The sequence below is a fragment of the Erpetoichthys calabaricus genome, chromosome 4, assembly GCF_900747795.2.
Source record: "Erpetoichthys calabaricus chromosome 4, fErpCal1.3, whole genome shotgun sequence".
In the NCBI taxonomy this organism is placed as follows: Eukaryota; Metazoa; Chordata; class Cladistia; order Polypteriformes; family Polypteridae; genus Erpetoichthys; species Erpetoichthys calabaricus.
In genome coordinates, this window is record NC_041397.2 from 187,850,603 (window position 1) to 187,875,728 (window position 25,126).

The 25,126-nt window shown below is 41.0% G+C and overlaps 1 protein-coding gene across 1 annotated transcript in view; it reads left to right on the forward strand.

The window, feature by feature from the left end:
* The first annotated feature begins 6,901 nt into the window (after nucleotides 1-6,901).
* Nucleotides 6,902-25,126, forward strand: part of LOC114650425 (basic immunoglobulin-like variable motif-containing protein) — a 36,526-nt gene continuing 18,301 nt past the window's right edge. The window contains exons 1-4 of the mRNA XM_028800044.2: nucleotides 6,902-7,202; nucleotides 9,349-9,912; nucleotides 12,712-12,838; nucleotides 18,855-18,950. Coding sequence (XP_028655877.1) covers nucleotides 9,435-9,912; nucleotides 12,712-12,838; nucleotides 18,855-18,950 — 701 coding nt within the window. The 5' untranslated portion in view covers nucleotides 6,902-7,202; nucleotides 9,349-9,434. The remainder of the gene's footprint in view (nucleotides 7,203-9,348; nucleotides 9,913-12,711; nucleotides 12,839-18,854; nucleotides 18,951-25,126) is intronic.

Below are 25,126 nucleotides of genomic sequence, written 5' to 3' on the forward strand. Positions count from 1 at the left end.
GGAATTATAAGGCATCCTGTCTGGGTAATGTCTGCAATCTGTCCATCCTTCCAATAATGGCTTCCAGGCCAGGTAAGAAAATCCTTCTTGATTCTGGCTGGGATGCCAGTCCGTCCTCCTGGGCACTAACAAAGAAAAAGGTTTGAAAAATGTATGATGAAAATTTATGATGTTTTGTTGTAACTAATTGATCTCTATCAATTGCTATTACAGTAATGTACTTGTACTGTATGTGGCCAGTGTAATTTGTATATACAGTATTGTGCTGAGAAGATGGCATTAGTGCAGGTGATGCCAACAGAATAAATTAACTGATTAAAATGGTTAGTTCAATCTTGGTAGTTTGGCTGGACTCACTGTAGGAAGTGATAGAATAGAAGTCACTCAGGAAGTTGCTTACTATTCTGTACGATGAGTTTCACCCCTTACATGAGGAGCACATTCAGTAACACTCTGGGATAACTGGATTGCTCCAAGGAGTGCTATGTGAGGTTGTTTCCACTCTCAGCCATCAGGATCTGTAATGATTCACCCCATAACTAAGGTGGTATTGTTCCCTGTGTGCTGATTGGTATAGAGCTAGTCCAACAGACAGACATTTTAGTAGACAATGACATTATGTGCAGTATACTGTGTCTATGACAGACATCCTGTACTGTGAAATTGTAACTGATAATTATGTGCAATTCTAATCACTTTACATTTAGTAAATACTTAGAATCTGGTACTAGGACATATCAAAGATATCATCATAGATAATTTGGACCCCTCCCCTTGCAATTTGCATACTGTAATAACAAATCCACAGGGGACACCATAGCAATTGCACTTCATTCTACCCTGTTTCACTTGGAAAACAAAAACTGTTATGCCAGGCAGCATGGAGATTATAACACTGCACTTGACCTAGTCATACCATCTAAACTCATTAGTAAACTGTTAGATCTGGAAGTCAAAGCTACCCTCTGCAGCTGGATTCTAGACTTCCTGACTGGCAGACCCCAGCAGGTTCAGATGGCAAAATCAACTCCTCCACCATGACTCATTACAAAGGCACTCCATTGAGCAGCGTGCTTAACCATTGCTGTAATCCCTGTTTACACATGACTGTGTAGCCAGATGCATCTCTAACTAGTTGTGGACCTGGTCACAGATATAAATTAGACAGCATATGCCAGGAAACAAGGGGGGCTCCGCCAACCTGCTCGCTTCGCTCGCCTACCCCCGGCGTTGGGTATCCTGAAATACATAAGTTGAGCTCGTTCGTCTTGGAGCCGTGCCTGCTTTGCTTGCGGCATTTCAGACGCGCGTTGTAGGCGCCTGCGTTCATTGATTTTATCCAGGCGGGCTCGTGTTTGTATATCCGTCAGTCGAGCTCGTTCGTTTCGAAACCGTGCCTGCTTTGCTTCCGCAGTTTCAGACGCACGTTGTAGGCGCCTGCGTTCATTGATGTTATCCAGGTGGGCTCGTGTTTGTATCGTTGAGCTGTATTGTGTTTGAATTCGGTGTAAAGCGTTCAGCGGTTTGTACAATCCCAAGCAGCACATTATTCCTAACTTCACTCCTTAGTAGTGCCACTCACAATATGGCGGTGACGCCTGCACCTTCCGTACTATGTCGGGTTTCACTATGCTGTGTAGGCGCCTTTGCCTTTCGTACTTTCCCGCACCTTCCGTACCATCTTTGTGGACCTGTGGGGCCTCCGTAGCCTCTTCCGTTTGAATCTGGGCTGCAGCGCAGAATCCTCTTTTTTGTGTGGCTGTGTCGGTAGTCATTAGCTATGGGTGCGTTGTTGCTTCATTTCTCATTCACGTCAGTTGAGCTCTTTTGTTTTTGGGCCGTGACTCCTTCATGCGTGGTGGATACGACTTCGCTCGCGGTTTATGAGACGTGCGCTGTACGCGCCTGCGCAGTACATCTCATGGTCCCATCGCCGTGTACCTGCGTCCATGCCATCCGGTTTACCATTCTCGGTTAGTAATATAGATGAGACTACTGGCATAGTGGTGTCAGGACAATAACCTTATTCTCAACATCAGCAAAAAAAAGAGATGATCATTGACTTTAGGAAACAGAAAGGATCACATGCTTCCATCTACATCAGAGTTGATGCTGTAGACAGGTCAACAGTTTCAAATTCCTTGGGATCACCCTTACTAATGACATCAAGTAGATGGAGAACCAATGCCTAAACATCTTTAGTCATCTGAGAAAGGCACATATGTCACCTTCAGTACTGACCTGTTTCAACAGGTGAGCTGTGAAGTCAGTTTTCACAGGATGTATTACATCTTGGTTGGCTGCTGCTCAGCACCTGACCCTAAAGCACTACAAGTCATTATGAAAACAGCACAGAAATTTACTTGCACACAGTTTCCAGAAATTCAAAGTATCTACAATACATGCAGTCTTTGAAAGGGAAGACAGATCAAGAAGGACTCTAGCCATCCTATTGTGGACCTGTTCTCTTTCTCTACCGCTGGAAAAAGACTGGCCATCTGCATACACACAAAACAGTTCATAGACAGTTTTATCCCCAGGCAACAAGACTGCTGAACATGTATTGACTGGCAATATACACACTATCAGCCAAAAATGTACACTTACAAATTTTCAATTTACTTCCACTGAATCAATTATCTAACCATGTAGTGCTATGTATATTTATTGTATGTCACATTATTTTGCACTGAAATATTATCAGCATTGTGTTCTACATTATTTTGCAATGTCACTTAAATTACAGTTCTTGGACTTAGTATTGCATTTATCTGCAAGCTATTTACTTTGACCTACAAACTATATGCACTGTTTTAGTTTATCTGGACTGCACTTCATTATTATCACTGAATCTCAGAACTGTCTCTTTATTACTTAACTGTTACGGTGATTATAACTTCTCATTTACTACTTGTGACTTTATCATACTGCCCTATTCTACCTCCTTACTTGTCCAAGTTGCATATTGTTAGCTATTGCACAGTATTTTATACTCAGTATTATAGCATTTATTATTCTGTATTATTGCACTACTGTACTGTTAATTGGAGAAATAATTGTCATTCAATAGTTGTGTTCTGCATGGTGGGCATTCAAATAAGTACTTCACTATACTTGTACACTGTACTCAGTATTACATGTATTACAATAAAGGTTGATTGATTAATATCTACTTAATATACTTAGAGATAATTCTTGTTTTACATATATTTTTACTTTGTTAACATTCTTATGTATATGATAATTTTTGTTATGAGTATAGTTGAGTCTTTTTATGTCTGCCGCTGTAACCTTGCAATTTTCTTTGTATGTATGTATGTCAATGTCAATGTCAATGTCAATTTATTTATATAGCACATTTAAAACAACAGGAATGCTGTGGCCAAAGTGCTTTACAATAATAGAATAAAAGAAAAAAACAAACAAATAACATAAATAGAAATAAAAATATATGAACATAAATAAAAATAAAATAAATAATAAATAGAAGTGATGTTATATAGTCACAATGAGGAAACTATTAGTATTAATGAAGGTCACGGAATGCAAGTGAATAGAAATGAGTCTTTAATCTTGTTTTAAACAGTTCAATTGTAGACGACTCCTTTATATGATGAGGTAAAGAGTTCCACAGGCGAGGAGCAGCAGCTGCAAAAGCCCTGTCCCTCTTGGTTTTACACTTGGTATGAGGGACAACCAGAGACAACTGACCAGAAGATCTAAGCACTCTAGATGGCTGGTGTAAAGCACACAGTTCAGATAAATAGGCAGGAGCAAGCCCATGTAAAGATTTAAAAACTAGCAGCAAGATTTTAAAATCAATTCGAAAACTGACAGGCAGCCAGTGTAAAGAAGTTAAAATAGGAGAAACAGAGTCATACTTTCTTGCCCCAACCAGAAAGCGAGCGGCAGTATTTTGGACCAACTGTAACCTGTGCATCGGGGATTTGTTAATCCCAGAATACAGCGAGTTGCAGTAATCAAGGCGAGAAAAAATAAAAGCATGAGTAGCTTTCTCAGGATCCCTAGAAGATAAAAAATGCTTGATCTTACCTAATAGACGAAGCTGGAAAAAGCAACTCTTGACTACAGAATTTACTTGTTTCTCAAAAGAGAGGTTACTGTCAAAGATTACACCAAGATTGTGAACTTGAGGTTTGCAAAAGACAGAAAGAGCGGAGAAGTCCAAGACCAATTTGGGCTTTAGCTGATGGACCCACTATAAGCACCTCTGTTTTATTTTGATTCAGATCAAGAAAATGATTAGCCATACGGGATCTTAGTTCAGAAAGACAGTTGTGTAGTTGATTGATTGCTGAGTTGCAGACAGGAATATAAACCTGTGTGTCATCAGCATAGCAGTGAAAAGAAATGTTAAATTTCCTAAAAATAACTCCAATAGAATGAAGGTATATAGAGAATAAAATGGGACCCAAAATGGATCCCCGAGGAACACCATATTTAAGAGGAGCAGTAGACGAAAAAGAGGAATTTAAAGTCACTGAAAAGTGTTAAATATGACCTGAACCAGTTAAGAGCAGCCCTTTTAAGCCCCACAAGATGTTCAAGTCGCATCAGCAATATCTCATGTATCTATCTATCTATCTATCTATCTATCTATCTATCTATCTATCTATCTATCTATCTATCTATCTATCTGAATGATAATAGGTAACAATGTCTGAAATGTTAAGGTCCAAGGCTGTGCACATCTCCTTACACAACACAAGGAGAAGTATTGTTGTGGCACTAAGTGGTATACTATGCCTGGTCTATGAACCTCCTTTTTTACATGTTGAGTGTAATCACTCAAAATTTTCCTAGTGTAAAAGTTTTAGGTAGATGGGTCTAGTCAATATCATCAGAAATTCACTTTGAATACAGGAAGTGCTTCCTGGCTTCAGTCCTAAATGCACCTCCCCTTAATTTACCCCAGAGTCCCTTAGTACTTTATTTACCATTAATATGAAAGAATTCTGCTGGAGTTAAATGATGCTTTACTGTGTTAACATGTTTATTGTGTTGTGCCACTTTTTTTGCTTGCTCCAACATTTCATTTTTGACACAAGCGGATTATTTTCTGCTGTTTCAGATTTTCATCTTTGTAACCTAACCTGAGGTAGGCTTAGTGACACACTGGTTAGCACTGCTGCCTCACAAATATAGCATTCTTGAATTACATTCTGTGCTTGGTTATTGTCTATGTGGAGTTTGCATGTTCTCCCTGTGCTGGTGTATTTTTTTCATCTGCTGACTCTCCACTATTACTCCTAGATTCCTCTAAACTGTTCCATATTAAGTGAGTTTGAGTGTGTGTGTGTGTGTGTGTGTGTGAGAGAGAGAGTGTTGGTCCTCTGATGTAATGGACCCCCACCTAGGGTTGATTCCTACCTTGAAACCAGTGCTACTGGATAGATTCTGCCACCCTGAATTGAATTATGTGGATTTGAAAATGTCATGTCACTAGACGACAACTTTCCTTATTGACTACAGTCTTTGTGTAGTGTAAGTAATAGTTTAATATTTTAAAGCTCTCTATTAAACCTAGCATATTATTTTGGAATTCATGTCAGCTCTTCAAATCCTTACATTTCTTTGCATATGCAAAAAACGAAAAAGTTTAATTTAAAATATACATTTTTAATGTAAAATGTGTCCCATGATGAGCCAATGACTGTATCATACTTTCAATAACAGTGATGGCATAACACTCAACTGAGACAGCCTTGCTCTTAGTCCCAGAAATAATTTAAAAAATGCTTCAAGAAATGGATGAATGGAAATCCAGCCACAATTCACTTAGGACTGCTGAACAATTTAATTGCCCTTCCTATATTCTGTTGGAACAGTGAGTTCTTTACACTAGCTGTAGTTGGATATAGATGCAGGCACCAACATTTGGCGTGTCTGTGATTTGTTTATAGCACAAGGTACAGAGCCGTGCAAAAGTCAGGTGCTAAAAATGTTATGCTCTCTCTAGTGGACTCAATCTAACTAAGACGATAATTACTTTCAGCAGACATCCCACACAGAGAGATGTGTGTTAAGTTATTTATCAATTCTAAATTGGTTCTACATGGGTGAACAGTATGCCTGTCAAAATCATTACTTCTAACATTACAAATCTTAGAACTGCTTTTAAGAATATAATGGGGAAGTTTTATCAGTGGTAGGAGCTGGATTCATCACGAATGGAAGCGTCATCCAGGCGGTTCTAAAATATGCTAACTGCTCATCTAGGCATCCCCAGTCTATTTGCATATGCATCTTGCCTTGAGTCTAACTCAACTAAAATCGAAAGTTTCATTTCAATCACAAAACACACTCGTTTTTCTCTTTAATATGTGTCGTTTGTTTTCTTCTATGTGGCCCAAATATGTACCTAGTTTTTGATTTGCCAGATTTGTGTCAGTAGTATGCCAGGCACAAGGAGTCTCAGCAGGAGAGAACTAGTTCCACGACAGATGGTGAACATAAGCCCAGTGCTAGAGCTCCATATCAGGCAAATAGACTCCCCATTCAGTGTCACATTTATATATTAGAGTTTGATGGTCTTTAATCTAATGACTTTCTATATGTACAAAAATGTATGAAAGAACCACTTGCGTCATAATACGGGGTGTAAGACGAATCATGTAAATATAATGCAAGAGATACACGTTTGGAGCCAATAGTAAAATACATACATAAAATTCAGGTACCCTGATGCTTTTGGCACCTATACAACTCTTCACATACACTTCCCGTCATGCGCTTAAAGCGACCTGCGGAAGCAATGAAACGTATCTAGGGCAACAAGCCAAGCCGGGACAATTGAAAAAAACAACACGTGTTTCTGACAGATTTCTCTTTGATTGGCTACGCGAAGTAATCCCGCCTCCACGGCCGGCGGTGAATTTGGTGATCAGGGTGAAGCATTTCAGTACAAATACTGCTTTTCTTTACATCCATTCTACTCAGTAGATACGATTCGTTTGATTTTTTTATATAATATACAGGATTTTAAAAAGTTTATTTTTTAATTTTTTTTTCTTATCCTATATATTTTGTGAAAATGTAACCCCCTATTTTGTAGAATGGTACAGCCAAAAGCGCAGCGCACCAGGAAGAGAGACTACTCGAATGTACGTTAGAGGGGAGGGCGGTGCTTGAAGAAAAAGCGTACAGTGCTTCAATAAATACCTGCCTGCGGAGCCGTAAAGGTGCGTATTGACAGCGTCGCGATAGCAAGACCAGGTTGTTTCACCTGACACCAACCTGTTGTCTCTGCGTTTCAGTACCTTGGGTTTTTGTGATGGGACCGTAGAGCACAGGGAGCGTCTTTTTTAATCCAAACCAAAATTGCTGGTGTGACGATTTACTGTGAAGTTTTTTTTTTTCCTTTTCCAAAATGCGATTGTGTAAGACAGAAAGCGAGTAATTTAGGTATCATTGCATTTTTGTGCAGCAGTTTTAAGCTAGGAAAACTGAATGATATTAGTACTGTAGTAAGAAATAAGAGCGGAGAAAATAGGTTAGTTATATTGTCCTGTTTATTATGAAATCTTGCAGTACAGTGTTGCAAAATACATGACAGTTTTGTACTTGTTTCAAGCTGAAGGTGCATAGCATTTACATTTTGGTGAATAATTATTCAGCATGCCCCTGGCCATTATGCTGAATGGCCAAAGGAATTGTCTCAAATCCCTTCAAAACTTGGAATTCACATGTCTTTACTAAACAATTCATCTCTCTGTTTCCAGAATAAAACCACAGTTGCTTTAACAAAGTGGATATAAATCAGTGATTATTTTGTTCCTCTGTTGTATATATTATTTTTTTGCTTTGTAAATAACATTCTGTAGTTTTTGTCAACATTTCAAAAAGTAACATGGACTCTTAAGTTATCCACATTCGGTGATTTACTTTTCACTTTCATATTCTAAGTACTAGTCAATGCATTAAATGTTGAAGCCTATGCACACCTTCCACTTATACCCCATCGTCTCAGCCGCTTTTATGTCAACCAGAGAACATTTTCAGTATGGAATGTTTGAAGTAACTGCAAGATCTATGATGAGCTGTAAACAGTAGTAGTACAGAGTTAAATGGTTGGAGGTGCAGTGGTTATAGTAACTGCCTCACTTATCCAGCATCCTTGGTACCAATCTTTTGCCTAGTTATCTCTGTGTGGAGTCTGCACATTCTCCCTGTGGCTGATGTTTTTCTCTAGGTACAATAGCTTTCCTTCGACATCCCAAAATAAGTGCATTTTAAGTTAATCTCAGACTCTAAATTTACTTTGTGTGTGCATGTGTGTGTGTGTGTATATATATATATATATATATATATATATATATATATATATATATATATATATATGTATGTATGTAGTTGGAGATACACAAAGGGAGAGAATGAATCATGTATCATAAAGTATGGGATTTGGGATGGGTAGGTGAGTGTGTGTGGTGTGGTGGGGGGTAATGAGGTGGGGTTAGGAAGGTGTTGATTGTAAAGTTTTATTTATCATGAGGATCTTCTTCTTCTTAAGTTTGTATATGCTGGGTTCATGTCCAAATGTCAATTAATGGCATTTTCGTTTGATAGCCAAGATTCAGCCAGCTCTCTGGCACTTTTACTACTGGCCTTAAATCTTACTTACTTTACGATCAACACCTTCCTAACCCCACCTCATTAGAACCACACACACTCCCCTACCCACCCCAAATCCCCAGTATATATATATAATATATACTGTATTGTGGTTAGACATGTTTTTACAACAAGAATCTACATAACCATATTAAAGACAGCTGATTCTTGCCTTATGCAGTATAATGTAAAACACTCATAATTACAACTTGCTTTTAATTACACTTAGCGTTCATCACTATTGATAAAAATCATTCACTACAAGATGATGCACAATTTAATAATAACGTGTGTTATGTTTTGAAATAAGTCATGATTTTGATGATATATATTGTATGTAAAAAGTTTCTATTCTTCCAAATTAAAAATGTTAAACATGGAAACATTTTCTTTGTCCAGTTGGTGAAGGGCTATTGGAATTTTACTGTATGTAGAAATTTGTACCATAAATACTGCAGGCACTACTATTTATATAATATACTATTTTATTTCTGATTCTGACTTTTTGAAAATTGTTTAGTTTTTAACTTGGAATAAGTGTTTACTTTTTATATATATTAATCACTTTATGAGTAATTGATTAAACATTTAAATGAGGCCCTAGGAATAACCAGTGATTTGATATTTTGGAGAAAAATGAGATTTTTAGTTTTTATTTATTTATAATTTTATTAGTTCTATAATGGTAAACATTGTTTTCCTTGCATTCTGCAGGTTTTCGTATATGCTGTTTGTCTGTAACAAAGTTGGAATAACAACCTTATAAGCAGACGTTCCTCTACCTATCCAAGTTACATTCAATGCCTAACACTGCAGAAACTCAAGGAGCAAATAACACAGACAGTGGCAATCAGACTACTGATACAAAGAATCCCAGCAGAGATGTTGAACACAGTTTGTTGAATTCAGTTAGTAACGATGCTTCAGCTGTTCGCAGAAGAGGTTCCAATGATCAACAGCATCCCTGGACTTGCCCCGTGACACACTCTAGGGAAAAGTTTTACACTGTCTGTTCAGACTACGCCCTTCTTAATCAAGCTGCATCAATATATAAATCACCTTGCACTTCAGCAGAAAATCCAGGAAGAACACACGACAGAGCCTCATCTTTTGTTGAAGTGCCTGTATCAAACTGCAATGAGGGCATCTCCAGTGTAACCTGTAAAGCAGAGACTGACTTAGAAGATATGTCTGTTAGGCATGTTAAGCCCATGCTTGCCTGGGAAATAGATACAACAGATTTTGACGCTGTGCTGACTAGAATGAAAAGCAGAACAGGTAGGCTTTGCTTTGACATTATAATTGCAGTGCTTTGATTGCAATCCTGTCTCTAGTATTTTCAAGATAAGTTTAAAAAGAGGTTTTATATGTGAGGACTGTGATTGCTCAGGGATTTGTGGATTTATTTTCAGGGGCAAATGGTGAGTCTAATGCAAAAACAGAACAGAATTTCATTTCATAGTACAGTATAATGTCTGCTAAGTCTCAGGTGCACGGCAGGTACCCAGAGCCAGTTGAACCTGAAATGTGGATTTCAATGGAGGGTAGGCAGATGACATGCAGGTAGACTTAATTCCATAACCTTTGGGTTTAGCATATTTAATTTAGGCTGTAGAAATATGTTTAATCTTTAGCCTTTTCTAGTATATTATCCTCGTTCTGTTTTGCCATGTAATAAAATTATGATTTCAGTTCTTTTTTTTTTTTTTAAATTATAATCATTCCAATCCTGATTCAAGATGAGCTCATAATTCTTTGCAATTATGATTAAATTCACACTTAGATTTAATGCTAGATGTACCATTAAAGCCACCAAGGAATGGCTGAAAAGAAGGAAATGGAGGATTCTGGAATGGCCAAGTCAAAGCATGATTCTGAATCCTATTGAGATGCTGTGGAGAAATCTGTTATTTTTTTGCTGAATAAATTATTGCAAAATAAAATTTTCATTTTTTTTTCCTTATTACATCACCTTTATCTAAAAATACTGTTTAAATGATGTTTAAATCTTGAATTTTCCACATATATTAAACAGATTAATAATATTTCATGAGGTGCATTTTCACATGATTTACACTCACTGGCCACTTTATTAGGTACACCTCGTTAGTACCGGGTTGGACATACAGTAGGTTCCATGCTCAAATTCTGCAACCTTTAAATGTAGCAGACATTTTGACTTGGTTTCCTGTTCCTCATTTTTAAAAGGTATGTTCAATTGCAAGAGAGCAAATGATATGTGAATGGACACAAAAAACCTTCCCAAATACTCCCAGTGATATTGTTCTCAACTTTTACTTTTTCAACAAAAGTGGGTAACTCATAAGTTTATTAAACAGAAAGGTAACGGTAGTTGTACCATCATATACACTACCACATTTATTACATTATTATAGAGTAACTCTTATTATATTAACACTTACTTATAAGTGTTATTTTGCCTCATAAGATAGTTTGAATGTTTATTTGAATTCAGGCAGCATTTTTGTTTTGACGTATTGGGTTATCTCTTGTGGTTAATATTTAAACAAATGCAGATGTAGTATATTTCTTCAAAATTAAAGTTTTATTTATGAAATGAAAACAATCATCATTTTTTGTGTCATCCAATAATGTATGGTGTCAAGGAATGTATTTTACAATATCAGATGTCCTATTAAATTGGAATCCGTTATATCTCCCAGTCTTATGTGAAATTTTAAGCAGTTGATATCAGGTTTGCTAAATCTACATTCTTATAATCACACACAGTCTGAAATTTTTTTGTGTCATAATTGTGAATATCTACAATAAAAGGCTTTGTAATGGTGCCAGTTGGTGTTTTTGCAAAACTCTTTTAAAAATATGCTTTTGTCCTTGCGTATACAGGATATATATAGGTTTATTTTCATTTTCTGACTATTTTATTTGGTTGAATCTTGGCTCCATGCACTATCTGTGTAGAGTCTGTATGTTCAATCCATGTCCTCATGGTTTTCCTTAGAGTACTCTGGTGTCTGTCATATGTCCCAGATATGACTGTAGCAGGTTGATAGGTGATTCTAAATTAGAACAATGCAGGTGTGGTGCAATATCTCTTTTTAATTAAAGCCGTGTCATAAGAGAATGTCATTGTCATTGTAAATTGGAAGAGTATGTCTAAACCAGGGGTGGGCAGATTCAGTCCTGGAGGGCCGCAGTGGCTGCAGGTTTTTGTTCCAACCCAGTTGCTTAATAAGAAGTACTCATTGCTCAAGTAACACTTCTGCTTCACTTTAGTTGTCTCGCACGTTAAGATTTTGAACCCTTATTGCTTATTTTAGTCTTAAACAGCTGTAGTCTTGGTTTTTAATTGTTCCTTATTAGCAATAACATGCAAATGACAAAAGAAACCAGCAGTTCTCCATTTAGCTTGTTACCATTTACACCTGTGTGTATTCATCATGCCCTACTGGGTTTAATGAAATACTTGGAAGGAAAGTGAAGAGAAAAAAGTGAAGCACTGAGAATTACTCGTCTGTTTTAGACTTCAAATCATTTGGATGATATCCTTAGAAAGGAAAACAAATCTAGGATATGAGAATGGCCTTACATAGCAGATTTAAAGCGCTAGCAAGCCATGAAATTAAATAATTGACAAGGATTGGTTTTTAATTAAGCAACTGGGTTGGAGAAAAAACCTGCAACCACTGCGGCCCTCCAGGACTGAATCTGCCCACCCCTGGTCTAAACCACACAGTGCTGCAAGACTTAACTATAGAAATTTGCATTTATTTATGAATTTTTCTCTGTGCCTTGAACAAATCATTTTCAAACCTGCTTTACCAAGTATATTTAAGTATGTCATGGTTGCAAAATATATGCTCACAGGTTTCCTTAAGTGTAAATTCCATATTCTGTATACATTCGGCAATATTATTCAAACCAGAATGGAATAAAAAGAGAAGTCTGAAATTGATGTATTCCTCATTAATAATTATTGTATGTAATAAAGACTATAATGTTGATTGGCATTGACATTTATTTTACATGTATTTTTAAAATTAACTGACTTGAATCATTTCTGTATAAAAATATCAAAATTAACTTGTTTTATAGGCAGTGCGAAGAAGACTGGTTCTAAAAAGATGAATGCATCTGAGAAACACAGGAATTTACAGGAGTTTACTCAGCATTTGTCTGTAGAAGAAGTAAAACAAAGAAAAGTGCTGGATCTCAGAAGATGGTATTTTTTTATATTTATACTATTCTGTGAAACACTCCGTCTCACTGAGATTGCACAGGTGGTAGGGAAATCCGCAGGGATCTGTGGTATCTGGTGTGAACTTCTCCAGGCTGGTGGTAAGACAGTCCTTCTTGCATTGCAAGCAATCTTTGCTTCCATTTGGGATATGGGTATCATCCCAACTGACTGGAAAACAGAACTTCTTGTCCCTATCTGGAAAGGGAAGGGTGATCGCCTGGATTGTGGCAACTATAGGGGCATAATGCTGCTCTCAATACCGGATAAGGGTCCTTGCCAAGGTCATCCTCAGTAGGATCCGTGACCACTTGCTCACCTACCAATGACCAGGGCAGTCTGGTTTTATGCCTAAGAAGTCTACCATGGATTGCATCCTGGCACTGAGGGTTCTCATGGAGCACAAACACAAATAGTGGCAGTTTTTTTTGCAACCTTTGTCAGTTTTTTTTTTTTTTTGTAAAGTGTTCGACTCAGTTGCTTGGGGATCGAGCTGCTCTGTGGGACATCCTGAGATTTCACAGGATCCCCTGGCTGGCATGTATAGTGGCACTGTGAGTGCTGTGCAGAGTGGAGGCAGAACCTCTGCGTTTTTCCTAGTTGATACTGGGATTCATCAGGGATGTGTTCTTGCCTCTACTCTCCTCAATGCTTGCATGGACTGGGTGTTGGGCAGGGTCATGGGGTCCAGCAGCTGTGGGGCATCTGTTGGTGAAGAATGATTCACTGATCTTGACTTTACCGATGATGCTGTGATCTTTGCGGAGTCCATGGAGGCTCTAATAGGGGCTGTCGAGAGACTGAGCAAGGAGTCTGACTGTTTGAATTCTACGAGTGTCTTGGAAAAAACCAACATCCAGGCTTTTAATGACCTCTTAGGGCTCATTTATACTTCATGCTCAGAACACGTACACGCCTGCATCATGGCTGCCACGCATTTCCAGCATTCATTTGATGTATCCTCTGAGCAGGTCCTCAGCAATTAACGCGATGCGTGCGCAAGTTGCAGTACCAGCAAAAAGTCGGGGGGCGCAGTGTGCTAAAAGTTGGAATGTGACGTCAGAGTCTCTGGTTACTATCTACATGTGACAGAAAGCCGCTTTGAGGATCCTACGAGATTGGTGTGTGCGCTTCGATGTTTGATGAATGGTTCGAAGTGGTGAAGCAAAATGCCGACATACAGATGCATTCGTGGTGCTTTTATATTCAAGCGTCGTATATTCCCGATCATAATGACACGATACATTTTAAAAGCCTCACATACCATCTTCTGTGCCGTCTTTTTTTTCCTAGGGCTTCCTCCAGTACTGACAGCAGTGGCAAACAGCAATAGATCGCCACACTGAGCACATTAAATGTACGATATTCCAACTCTCTGCACATTTAGAATCCTTAGATTTATACATGATACCACTTTCATGATGAAATGCATTGAAGTATGTATGTTACATTTTACAGATAAATCCGTAATTTCGTTTAAATAATGAACACTGTTAATAATTACACACATGGGGGTGACACGGTGGCGGAGCATTAGCGCTACTGTCTTGCAGGGAGTCACGTCGCTGATATTCCCTGCCTGGAGTTTACATGTTTTCCTGCTGGGTTTCCACAGTGTGCGGTGGTTTCCTTCCAAAGATATGCAGATTTGGTTACACTAAAATGACGCCAGCATGTATGTGTGTGCTTGTATTCACCTTGCGATGAGCTGATGCCTCGTCCAGGGATTGTTTCAGCCTCGTGCCCAATGCTAGCTGAAATGGACAAATCCCTAGACTGATGGATTTAATCATTAAACATCCTTTTCAGAGATATTGCAGTAAGGTGTCATCGGATTTTAATGGGTGTTCCAGGCAATTCATAACACAGCGAAGCCAAACCTGTTCTCCCCGTGATAATATCTCGCACTGCCACCTGGTGGATTCCTCCAGATTTACGTAAAGTACGTGCGAAAGTATAAACAGTACAACGCTTGCATAGCAGGAGCATCCTCTGCAGCATGCGTCGTGTGAAGTATAAATCCGGCCTTAGGCACAGCCATTGGCATTGTGTCTGTGTGCGGAAAGAATGTCGACTTTGTTGACAGGTTTATTTACCTCGGGAGTGACATTCATGTCTCTGGTGACTGTTCCTATGAAATCAGTAGATGAATTAGGAGAGCATGGAGGGTCATGAGGTTGCTGGAAAGGAGTGTGTGTGCAAATGGACGAAGGTCCAAGTCTTTAGAGTCTTGGTGCTTCCTGTTTTGAGTTTTAAGCACAGGGAAAAAAATGAACATTTTAAAAATCCGTAATTTAATAAACAACCAAGAAGAGTAACATTGCAACAATGCATGCTACAAACCGATCGCTGTAAACAAAAGTGAAGTGGAGGTTAAAATCCAATAGAAAAAAGTCTTTGTTAAATACAACAAGGTTAAAACAATGCTCGAATCAGTCTCTTTAAAAACAAGCCCGGTGCATTCTTTAACTGCCCTCTCGGCCTTATGCAGCCAGCCCTCCCTCTCTCTCTCTCTCTCTCTCTCGAGTGTATCTCTGTCTGTCTGTCTGTCTGTCTCTCTCTCTCTCTCTCTCATCTCTCTCTCTCTCATGTTTGTGTGTTGTCTGTCTGGCTCGCTGCACAGGGAGAGACTGAACACGTGCGGAAATCATCTGCACGCACAAACCGAAAGGGAAACTGGCTTGTTCGTATACCAAGTGTGTGGTCGTGAACAGATGCAAAAGTTTGGCGAACTTTTTGTTCGTAACCCGATTTGTACGTGTTCAGAGACGTTCGTGAACCGAGGTCCCGAGTGGCTGGACCAGGCTAAGGGGATGGCAACGTAACACCTGGCTGCAGCAGATAGATGGTCATGTCCAGGGGATGGACCCTTTGTCTACCTGGGGGGGTTGCCAAATAGGACACTGAGCTGACTGACCTGATCTAGTATTTACAGTCAGACATAAAGTATCATGATTTGTGTTAAATACTTTTAACAACAAACAGCATTGTATTACATAGTAGACCTATTAAGATTTTATTCTTTATTATGAACTGTTTTTTTTTTTTTTCTTTCTTTCTCAAGGAGATAAACGTAAATGTTTGAATAGTGGTCCAGTTACTAATAAAATATGCCATACACAGTCTTCTTTAGGTTGAATACCCGCTTTTCAATTTTTCTAATATGATTTGTTTCCATTTTATTAAATGAGTAATGGTGTTTTGTCTTGTACAAAAATCATAATAGTGTAATTTTTTTTTATTATGATGATAGACGATACATCTAAAATTAAAAATGATTTATTATTTTAAATGGATACATCATGGATACTGCATATGTTTAGCAGTAGACACAATCCTTCCCTTTCGGTCTTATCCCCTGGTGTACAAGAATTTGGAATTTGAACCTCAGAATTTCACTGTAGTTTTACAAAGCAAAAAACTAAGTTGTGTTACTTATGTATCTTTCAACGTTTGCACGATAGTTTTGAATTTCTCAATGGGCATTATATGGAATAAAATTTCTTGCCAATTAATATATTGATCTGTGTAATGATATTGGGACAGATTTGAGTAGATGGGATACTTGACAACAATATGTTGTATGTGTTTTGTTTTTTTTTTTTTTAAATTATAACATATTGTTGGGTTACTGTTTTAATGGATATTGGGGCAAAGCATGTTCTCATTTTGTGTAATAAGCTGTGCATACAAACAGTTGCATCTCAACACTTACGTTTGTGCCTTCTTGTATATTAGTGTTGCATTTTATTCCAAGAAAATGTAAAAAGTATTGCATTTTTTTTGGCATGAAAAATTTATTTTTTTAAATCTCAAAAGTATAATATTGATACAAATAACAGTAGTAATGATAAATAAAAATAATACAAATGAACAATAATAACAAAAATAATAACAGTAATAATAATACTACTAATGATGCCAAAATAGTATATCATTTCAAAATGAGTCCTTTGTGTGGTAAATCTTAAAGCATGGTGAAAGACACAATCCAGTGTCACAGTCGGGATAATAATAGCTTCTTTCTTTTCGGATTTTGTTTCCATATTCATCAGTTTTTGAACAGCACACTGCACAGGTACATGTTTGATTCTGTTTATTTCTGTTGGTGGTATATAATGAATAAAATGTTTACCAATAAGATGCTCTGGATTGATCTGTGATGTGCTGGGTCGACTGCATCTCTTTAGCGGTAGCGTGATTTGTTCTACAAGCTGGCATGTAAAGTATGCATGAGGTAGAGTCTTGCATGCTTTTTGTTTGTGTAACACGAATGCATTCCAAATGCACTGTTCCACCAAATGACAGAATATCTTTTTGTAGTATTTCTTTTGTTGCCCCTGCATAATGGGATAGAAAGTCAATTCTTGATCCACACGATCTACCCTACCCATCATGCTATTGTAGTCGACCACAGCACAAGGCTTTATAACCTGCCTTTTGCCTGTACAGTGACTGTAGCTGCATTATGTAGAGTGCTAAGAAGACAAATCTTTCTTGTCTTTCCATTTCAGCGCAAGCACTTTACCCTTTTGCTAAGCTACTAGCACACCTCGCTATAATTTAGCTCCGACAAGGTCTTCAGGCATGTCATGATGGTTAGGATGCACTGTTCCATATGCGTCAGTCTTTCTTCACAGCAAGATGTCAAATAGTTCTTGCAAAGTATAAATATTGAACATGGTTACACAGTAACCTTGATCCAGCAGAGCATCTATCAAAGTCTGCATCAATGATGTAGCAATGCCGTACTGATTGTATTTTGGACCAAACATTGTCCCTTTCCCTGTGTACAGAACCAAATTCCAAATGTATCCCATTTTAGATTCATAAAGCTGATAAAGCTTTATGTTAAATCTTGCTCTTTTTGACGTGATGTACTGTATCTATGACAGTTTGCCCTTATAAACCATGAGGCTTTCATCGATGGTGACGTCGCGGTCTGGAATGTAAACGCTCCAAAATTTTACAGTAATCGCCTGGTATATCTCCCAAATGTTGTTCATTTTTGGTGCTGGTTTAGTATTCTTATCAAAGTCTTCATTACTGGTAAAGAGCAGGTATTTTATAATTCGCGCAAACCTACACTCAGACATAACTTCTCCAAAGAATGGCAGCACTGACAGCACTTTTACAGCCCAAGTAATTTGAGTTCTAATGCTTATACACGACGCATCTGTACAGTTGCCCAAGTGACACTCAGGACAAATGTTTTTAGCACGGTTTTCACAGCCCAAGAAGGCTATCTAAAATAAAGCTTGATATTATAGTGCAAGACTAAGATTTCTAGCAAAGACTCCAAGAAAGAGATGTTACATTTTTTTCTGTATAGACCACTTTATGTTCTTTATTTTGACGGTCATGCCTTTGCTGCTTCATTTAATTTTATTGAAGTTTCATATAATTTAATGTTGTATTGTGCATAGGCAAATACAATATACTAACCAAGTAGGCATAAAAACCTAAAATTAATTTAATAAACCTGAAATGTTGACTTAATTTTGCTGAAACAGATACTATCCATGTCTCCTGGATAGTGCCTACAAAAATATTTTTAGTATTGTTGGAAGAGACATTTTACATACAGTTCTATACTAGCAGTACATTGTTACAGTGGTCCAGTAGGATATATAATTTGTTTGCTAACTTTTTAGGTGTCAAAACGTGCATTCATCCTTACCAACAATAACTTTCTCTTAATTCAGTATTATCTGTTACTTTATCAAATTTAGCGCAAAATTTTAAAAGTCAGTGTGTCAGATTTAACAGTTGTTTGGGCGTATTTCATAAAGGTTTTGCCCTTTGTGTCAATTTGCATTGCATTATTTGTTGTTATGTACTGTTTAATAATATAACAATATGTCTTGCTGAACCACAGTACTGCCAAATTACGTATTCATTCTGTTTGTTTATATATTGTTTGTTTGTTTGTTTGTTTTCTATAATTAATTAAATTAATTACAACATACAATATAGTAATTAACATCTTCTATATTCTCAGGTACTGCATCAGCCGTCCTCAGTACAAGACTTCATGTGGGATATCATCACTAGTTTCCTGCTGGAATTTCTTATACAGCACTCTTGGAGCAGGGAGGTAGGGTTGGTTTAAAGTACTCCCCATTTCAAGTGAAATCAAAGTTAAGACATCTTACCTCATTCATATCTATTTTTCCAGCAGTATACCTCCATCAAATGCATCTAGCACAACCTTCTTAGAGGAGGGTGTGTCAGCTGGGTTTAAGAGATCCTTAAAATATTCCTCGCACCTCTCCTTAATATCCCTGGTTAAGGTGAACAATTCCAAACCCCTTCCACATCTTTGACAGTGTCATGCAAAAAAGTATTCAGACTAATTCTATAATTTAACAGATCTTGTGCTAATGTTTAGTTCTCTGTGGTGTTTTTTATTTTAAGCTCTAAAGTTCTTTTTTATGCAACATTGTTTTATTTTAGGGAAGCTCGTTATTTTTGTTAAGCATAGCATTTTCACTTTTGCCTTTATGCTGCCTTTTTGACTTATCATCTCTAAATCACATTTTGAGACCTTACCCCTTGCAGGTTCTAGGTTTAATGCTATAAAAGGCATTAGACACTTTTTGGTCTGCGTATGATGAGTACCCAAGTTCTTGGATAAGGTACATTCAAACTCCCATGTTTTCATCTTGTTTAAGATGGTTGGGAAGCTTTAATATGGTTCCAGCGAGACTGAGTTTTATCTGAAATCTTTTTTTTTTTTTTTTCATTTTAAATCTCTGGGTCCATGGTTCTTGTGGCTGATTCTCCAATTAGCTGGGAACCACCCGATCTCGCTGAGATTACACAGGTGGTGAAACAGCTGAGGGTAGGGAAGCTGCAGGGATCTGTGGTATCCGGGGTGAACTTCTCCAGGCTGGTGGTAAGGATGTCCTCCTGGCATTGCAAGCAATCTTTGCTTCCATTTGGGAGACTGGCATCATCCCTATCTGGAAAGGGAAAGGTGATTGCCTGGATTGTGGCAAATACAGGGGGATAACACTGCTCTCAATGCTGGGTAAGGTACTTGCTAGGGTCATCCTAAATAGTATCCATGATCACTTGCTCACATACCAGCGATCAGAACAGTCTGGTTTTACATCCAAGAAGTCTACCATCGACCGCATCATGGCACTGAGGGTTCTCATGGAGTGCAAACACGAATTTCGGTAGAGTTTCTTTGCAGCTGTTGTGAATTTTCATAAAGTGTTCGACTCAGTTTGATCTAGGTGTCCTGTGGGACAGCCTGAGACTTCGCGGGATCCCCTCAAGGTTGCTGGATATCATGGCTGACCTGTGCACTGGTACTGTGAATGTTGTGCAGAGTGGAGGCAGAACCTCTGTTTTTCCCAGTTGTATTATCGTAGTATTTCCCTCTACTTACCCTTTATCTGTTTTATCAAGGGTAAGTGTATTCGTCAAGTTCATTATCGGGTTGGTCTACTGTTGCATTTTTAGATTAACACACACATATATAGCTATATGCATACACACAGACCCTAACCACAACAGTGCCCCATGAATGACACACACATGATGATTAACCTTTAGCACTTTGAACCACACAAGTTCTTTAGGAATAACACAGCCTGTCACTCTCTCAGCACTTCAAGAGACATACGATGTTTTAATGATATCTCAGACCTAAATATTACTTTTGGTCTACAAGAATACATTTAAACATTCAAAGGCTCAGCACTCTTGACTATAGGCCATTTATCAACCAAGAATACCTTACTTTATGTACTGTTCCCTACTATTGAGTGGAGCTCTCACTCACAGCCTTAATAAACCTCGCAGCACAGAGGTAATGGCAAATTTTCTGGCTGCACCAGGTGCTCAAAGAAATCTAACTTATTACTTCAGGGGTTCGTCAGGCGTGTGTTCTTGCTCCTATTCTGTTCAGTGCTTGCATGGACTGGGTGTTGGGCAAGGTCATCTGATCTTGACTTTGCCGACGATGCTGTGATTCTCATGGAGTCAATGGAGGCTCTGATCGGGGCTCTCGAGTGTACTGGATAAAAAACAAGATCCAGGGCTTCAAAGACCTCTTAGGCCAGGGGTGGGCAAACTATGGCCCGTGGGCCACATCCGGCCCGTTGGTCTTTTTAATCCAGCCCCCCGAAGATTGGTACAAAATTGCCCAAATCAAATCGTATCATAATTATGACTGCATAAATTAGACCTTGTCCTGTAATGCCTGCCGTTCCACCAGGTGGCACATTAGGCGCAGTGATACATTGACTTGATTTTGCGGAGCCCGGGTTACTCTCTGTTATTACTCTGCTACTGCTCCGAACCCATCTGCAACAATGAGTGAGCCAAAGAAAAGAAAAGTCGACAGTGTGTGCCGAGTGTTTAATAAGGGATGGACAACTAAATACTTTTTCACTGAAGTCCAGTCAAAGGCTGTATGTCTTATTTGCCAAGAAACCGTTGCGGTTTTAAAGGAATACAACATCAGCCGTCACTTTTCCATCCATCCATCCATTGTCTCCCGCTTATCGAGGTCGGGTCGCGGGGGCAACAGCTTGCGCAGAGACGCCCAGACTTCCCTCTCCCCGGCAACTTCTTCTAGCTCTTCCGGGAGAATCCCAAGGCGTTCCCCAGGCCAGTCGAGAGACATAGTCCCTCCAGCGTGTCCTGGGTCTTCCCCGGGGCCTCCTCCCGGTTAGATGTGCCCGGAACACCTCACCAGGGAGGCGTCCAGGAGGCATCCTGATCAAATGCCCGAGCCACCTCATCTGACTCCTCTCGATGCGGAGGAGCAGCGGCTCTACTCTGAGCCCCTCCCGGATGACTGAGCTTCTCATCCTATCTTTAAGGGAAAGCCCCAGACACCCTGCGGAGGAAACTCATTTCAGCTGCTTGTATTTGCGATCTCGTTCTTTCAGTCCCTACCCATAGCTCATGACCATAGGTGAGGGTAGGAACATAGATCGACTGGTAAATTGAGAGCTTCGCCCTTGCGGCTCAGCTCCTTTTTCACCACGACAGACCGATGCAGCGCCCGCATTACTGCGGATGCCGCACCGATCCGCCTGTCGATCTCACGCTCCATTCTTCCCTCACTCGTGAACAAGACCCCGAGATACTTGAACTCCTCCACTCGGGGCAGGATCTCGCTACCAACCCTGAGAGGGCACTCCACCCCTTTTCCGGCTGGGGACCATGGTCTCGGATTTGGAGGTGCTGATTCTCATCCCAGCCGCTTCACACTCGGCTGCGAACCGATCCAGAGAGAGCTGAAGATCACGGCCTGATGAAGCAAAACAGGACAACATCATCTGCAAAAAGCAGTGACCCAATCCTGAGCCCACCAAACCGGACCCCCTCAACGCCCTGGCTGCGCCTAGAAATTCTGTCCATAAAAGTTATGAACAGAATCGGTGACAAAGGGAAGCCCTGGCGGAGTCCAACTCTCACTGGAAACGGGTTCGACTTACTGCTGGCAATGCGGACCAAGCTCTGGCACCGATCGTACAGGGACCGAACAGCCCTTATCAGGGGGGCCGGTACCCCATACTCCCGGAGCACCCCCCACAGGATTCCCCGAGGGACACGGTCGAATGCCTTTTTCAAGTCCACAAAACACATGTAGACTGGTTGGGCAAACTCCCATGCCCCCTCCAGGACCCTGCTAAGGGTATAGAGCTGGTCCACTGTTCCGCGACCAGGACGAAAACCACACTGTTCCTCCTGAATCCGAGGCTTGACTATCTGACGGACCCTCCTCTCCAGGACCCCTGAATAGACTTTTCCAGGGAGGCTGAGGAGTGTGATCCCTCTGTAGTTGGAACACACCCTCCGATCCCCCTTCTTAAAAAGGGGGACCACCACCCCGGTCTGCCAATCCAGAGGCACTGTCCCTGATGTCCATGCGATGTTGCAAAGGCGTGTCAACCAAGACAGTCCTACAACATCCAGAGTCTTGAGGAACTCCGGGCGTATCTCATCCACCCCCGGGGCCCTGCCACCAAGGAGTTTTTTGACCACCTCGGTGACCTCAGTCCCAGAGATGGGGGAGCCCACCTCTGAGTCCCCAGGCTCTGCTTCCTCATTGGAAGGCATGTTAATGGGATTGAGGAGGTCTTCGAAGTACTCCCCCCACCGACCCACAACGTCCCGAGTCGAGGTCAGCAGCGCACCATCCCCACTATATACAGTGTTGACACTGCACTGCTTCCCCTTCCTGAGACGCTGGATGGTGGACCAGAATCTCCTCGAAGCCGTCCGAAAGTCGTTCTCCATGGCCTCCCCAAACTCCTCCCACGCCCGAGTTTTTGCCTCAGCAACCACCAAAGCCGCATTCCGCTTGGCCTATCAGCTGCCTCCAGGGTCCCACAGGACAAAAGGGTCCTCTAGGACTCCTTCTTCAGCTTGACGGCATCCTTCACCGCCGGTGTCCACCAACGGGTTTGGGGATTACCGCCACGACAGGCACCGACCACCTTACGGCCACAGCTCCGGTCAGCTGCCTCAACAATAGAGGCACGGAACATGGCCCATTCGGACTCAATGTCCCCCACCTCCCTCGGGATGTGGTCGAAGTTCTGCCGGAGGTGGGAGTTGAAGCTACTTCTGACAGGGGGCTCTGCCAGACGTTCCCAGCAGACCCTCACAACACGTTTGGGCCTACCACGCCTGACCGGCATCCTCCCCCACCATCGAAGCCAACTCACCACCAGGTGGTGATCAGTTGACAGCTCCGCCCCTCTCTTCACCCGAGTGTCCAAGACATGTAGCCGCAAGTCCGACGACACGACCACAAAGTCGATCATCGAACTGAGGCCTAGGGTGTCCTGGTGCCAAGTGCACATATGAACACCCCTATGCTTGAACATGGTGTTCGTTATGGACAATCCGTGACGAGCACAGAAGTCCAATAACAAAACACCGCTCGGGTTCAGATCGGGGGGGCCATTCCTGCCAATCACGCCCTTCCAGGTCTCATTGTCATTGCCCACGTGAGCATTGAAGTCTCCCAGCAGAATGAGGGAGTCCCCAGAAGGTATGCCCTCTAGCACCCCCTCCAGGGACTCCAAAAAGGGTGGGTACTCCGACCTGCTGTTCGGTGCATACGCACAAACAACAATTAGGACCCGTCCCCCCACCCGAACGCGAAGGGAGGCTACCCTCTCGTCCACCGGGGTAAACCCCAATGTACAGGCTCCAAGTCGGGGGGCAATAAGTATACCCACACCCGCTCGGCGCCTCTCACCGGGGGCAACTCCAGAGTGGCACAGAGTTCAGCCCCTCTCAAGGAGATTGGTTCCAGAGTCCAAGCTGTGCGTCGAGGTGAGTCTGACTATATCTAGCCGGAACCTCTCAACTTCGCGCACTAGCTCAGGCTCCTTCCCCTTCAGAGAGGTGACATTCCACATCCCAAGAGCCAGCTTCTGTAGCTGAGGATCGGACCGCCAAGGTCCCTGCCTTCGGCCACCACCCAACTCACACTGCACCCGACCTCCTTGGCCCCTCCCATAGGTGGTGAGCCCATGGGAAGGGGGACCCACGTTGCCTCTTCGGGCCATGCCCGGCCGAGCCCCATGGGTGCAGGCCCGGCCACCAGGCGCTCACCATCGAGCCCCACCTCCAGGCCTGGCTCCAGAGTGGGGCCCCGGTGACCCGCATCAGGGCGAGGGAAAACGCCGTCCAAAATTGTTTTTCATCATAGGAGGTTTGTTTAACCGCTCTTTGTCTCATCCCTCACCTAGGACCAGTTTGCCTTGGGTGGCCCTACCAGGGGCATAAAGCCCCGGACAACAGAGCTCCTAGGATCATTGGGACACGCAAACCCCTCCACCACGATAAGGTGGCGGTTAAAGGAGGGGTGGCGGTTAAAGCATGCTAGTTACGCTAACAACCAGTCAACGTAAGAACGGACGGCTACCGCTCAGAGGTTGGCAGCTGGTTTGCAGGTTCAGCAAAACACCTTTATCTGACAAACTGCCATCCAAGAATCAAGCACGAAGGCAAGTTATATGCTGGCATTCAAATTAGCAAAGACCAGCAAGCCTTTCTCCGAAGGGGAGTTTCTCAAAGAGTGCATGGTAGAGATAGCAGATGTCTTGTGTCCTGAGAGCAAGAACAAATTTGAAAAAATTAGCTTATCACGCAGGACAGTGACTCGCCGTGTTGAGCTAATTGACGAAGACTTAGCTAGTAAGTTAAACAAAAAAGCGGAGTCATTTACATTATATTCCTTGGCACTGGACGAAAGTAATGACATAAAGGATTAATGACAATTTTGAGATA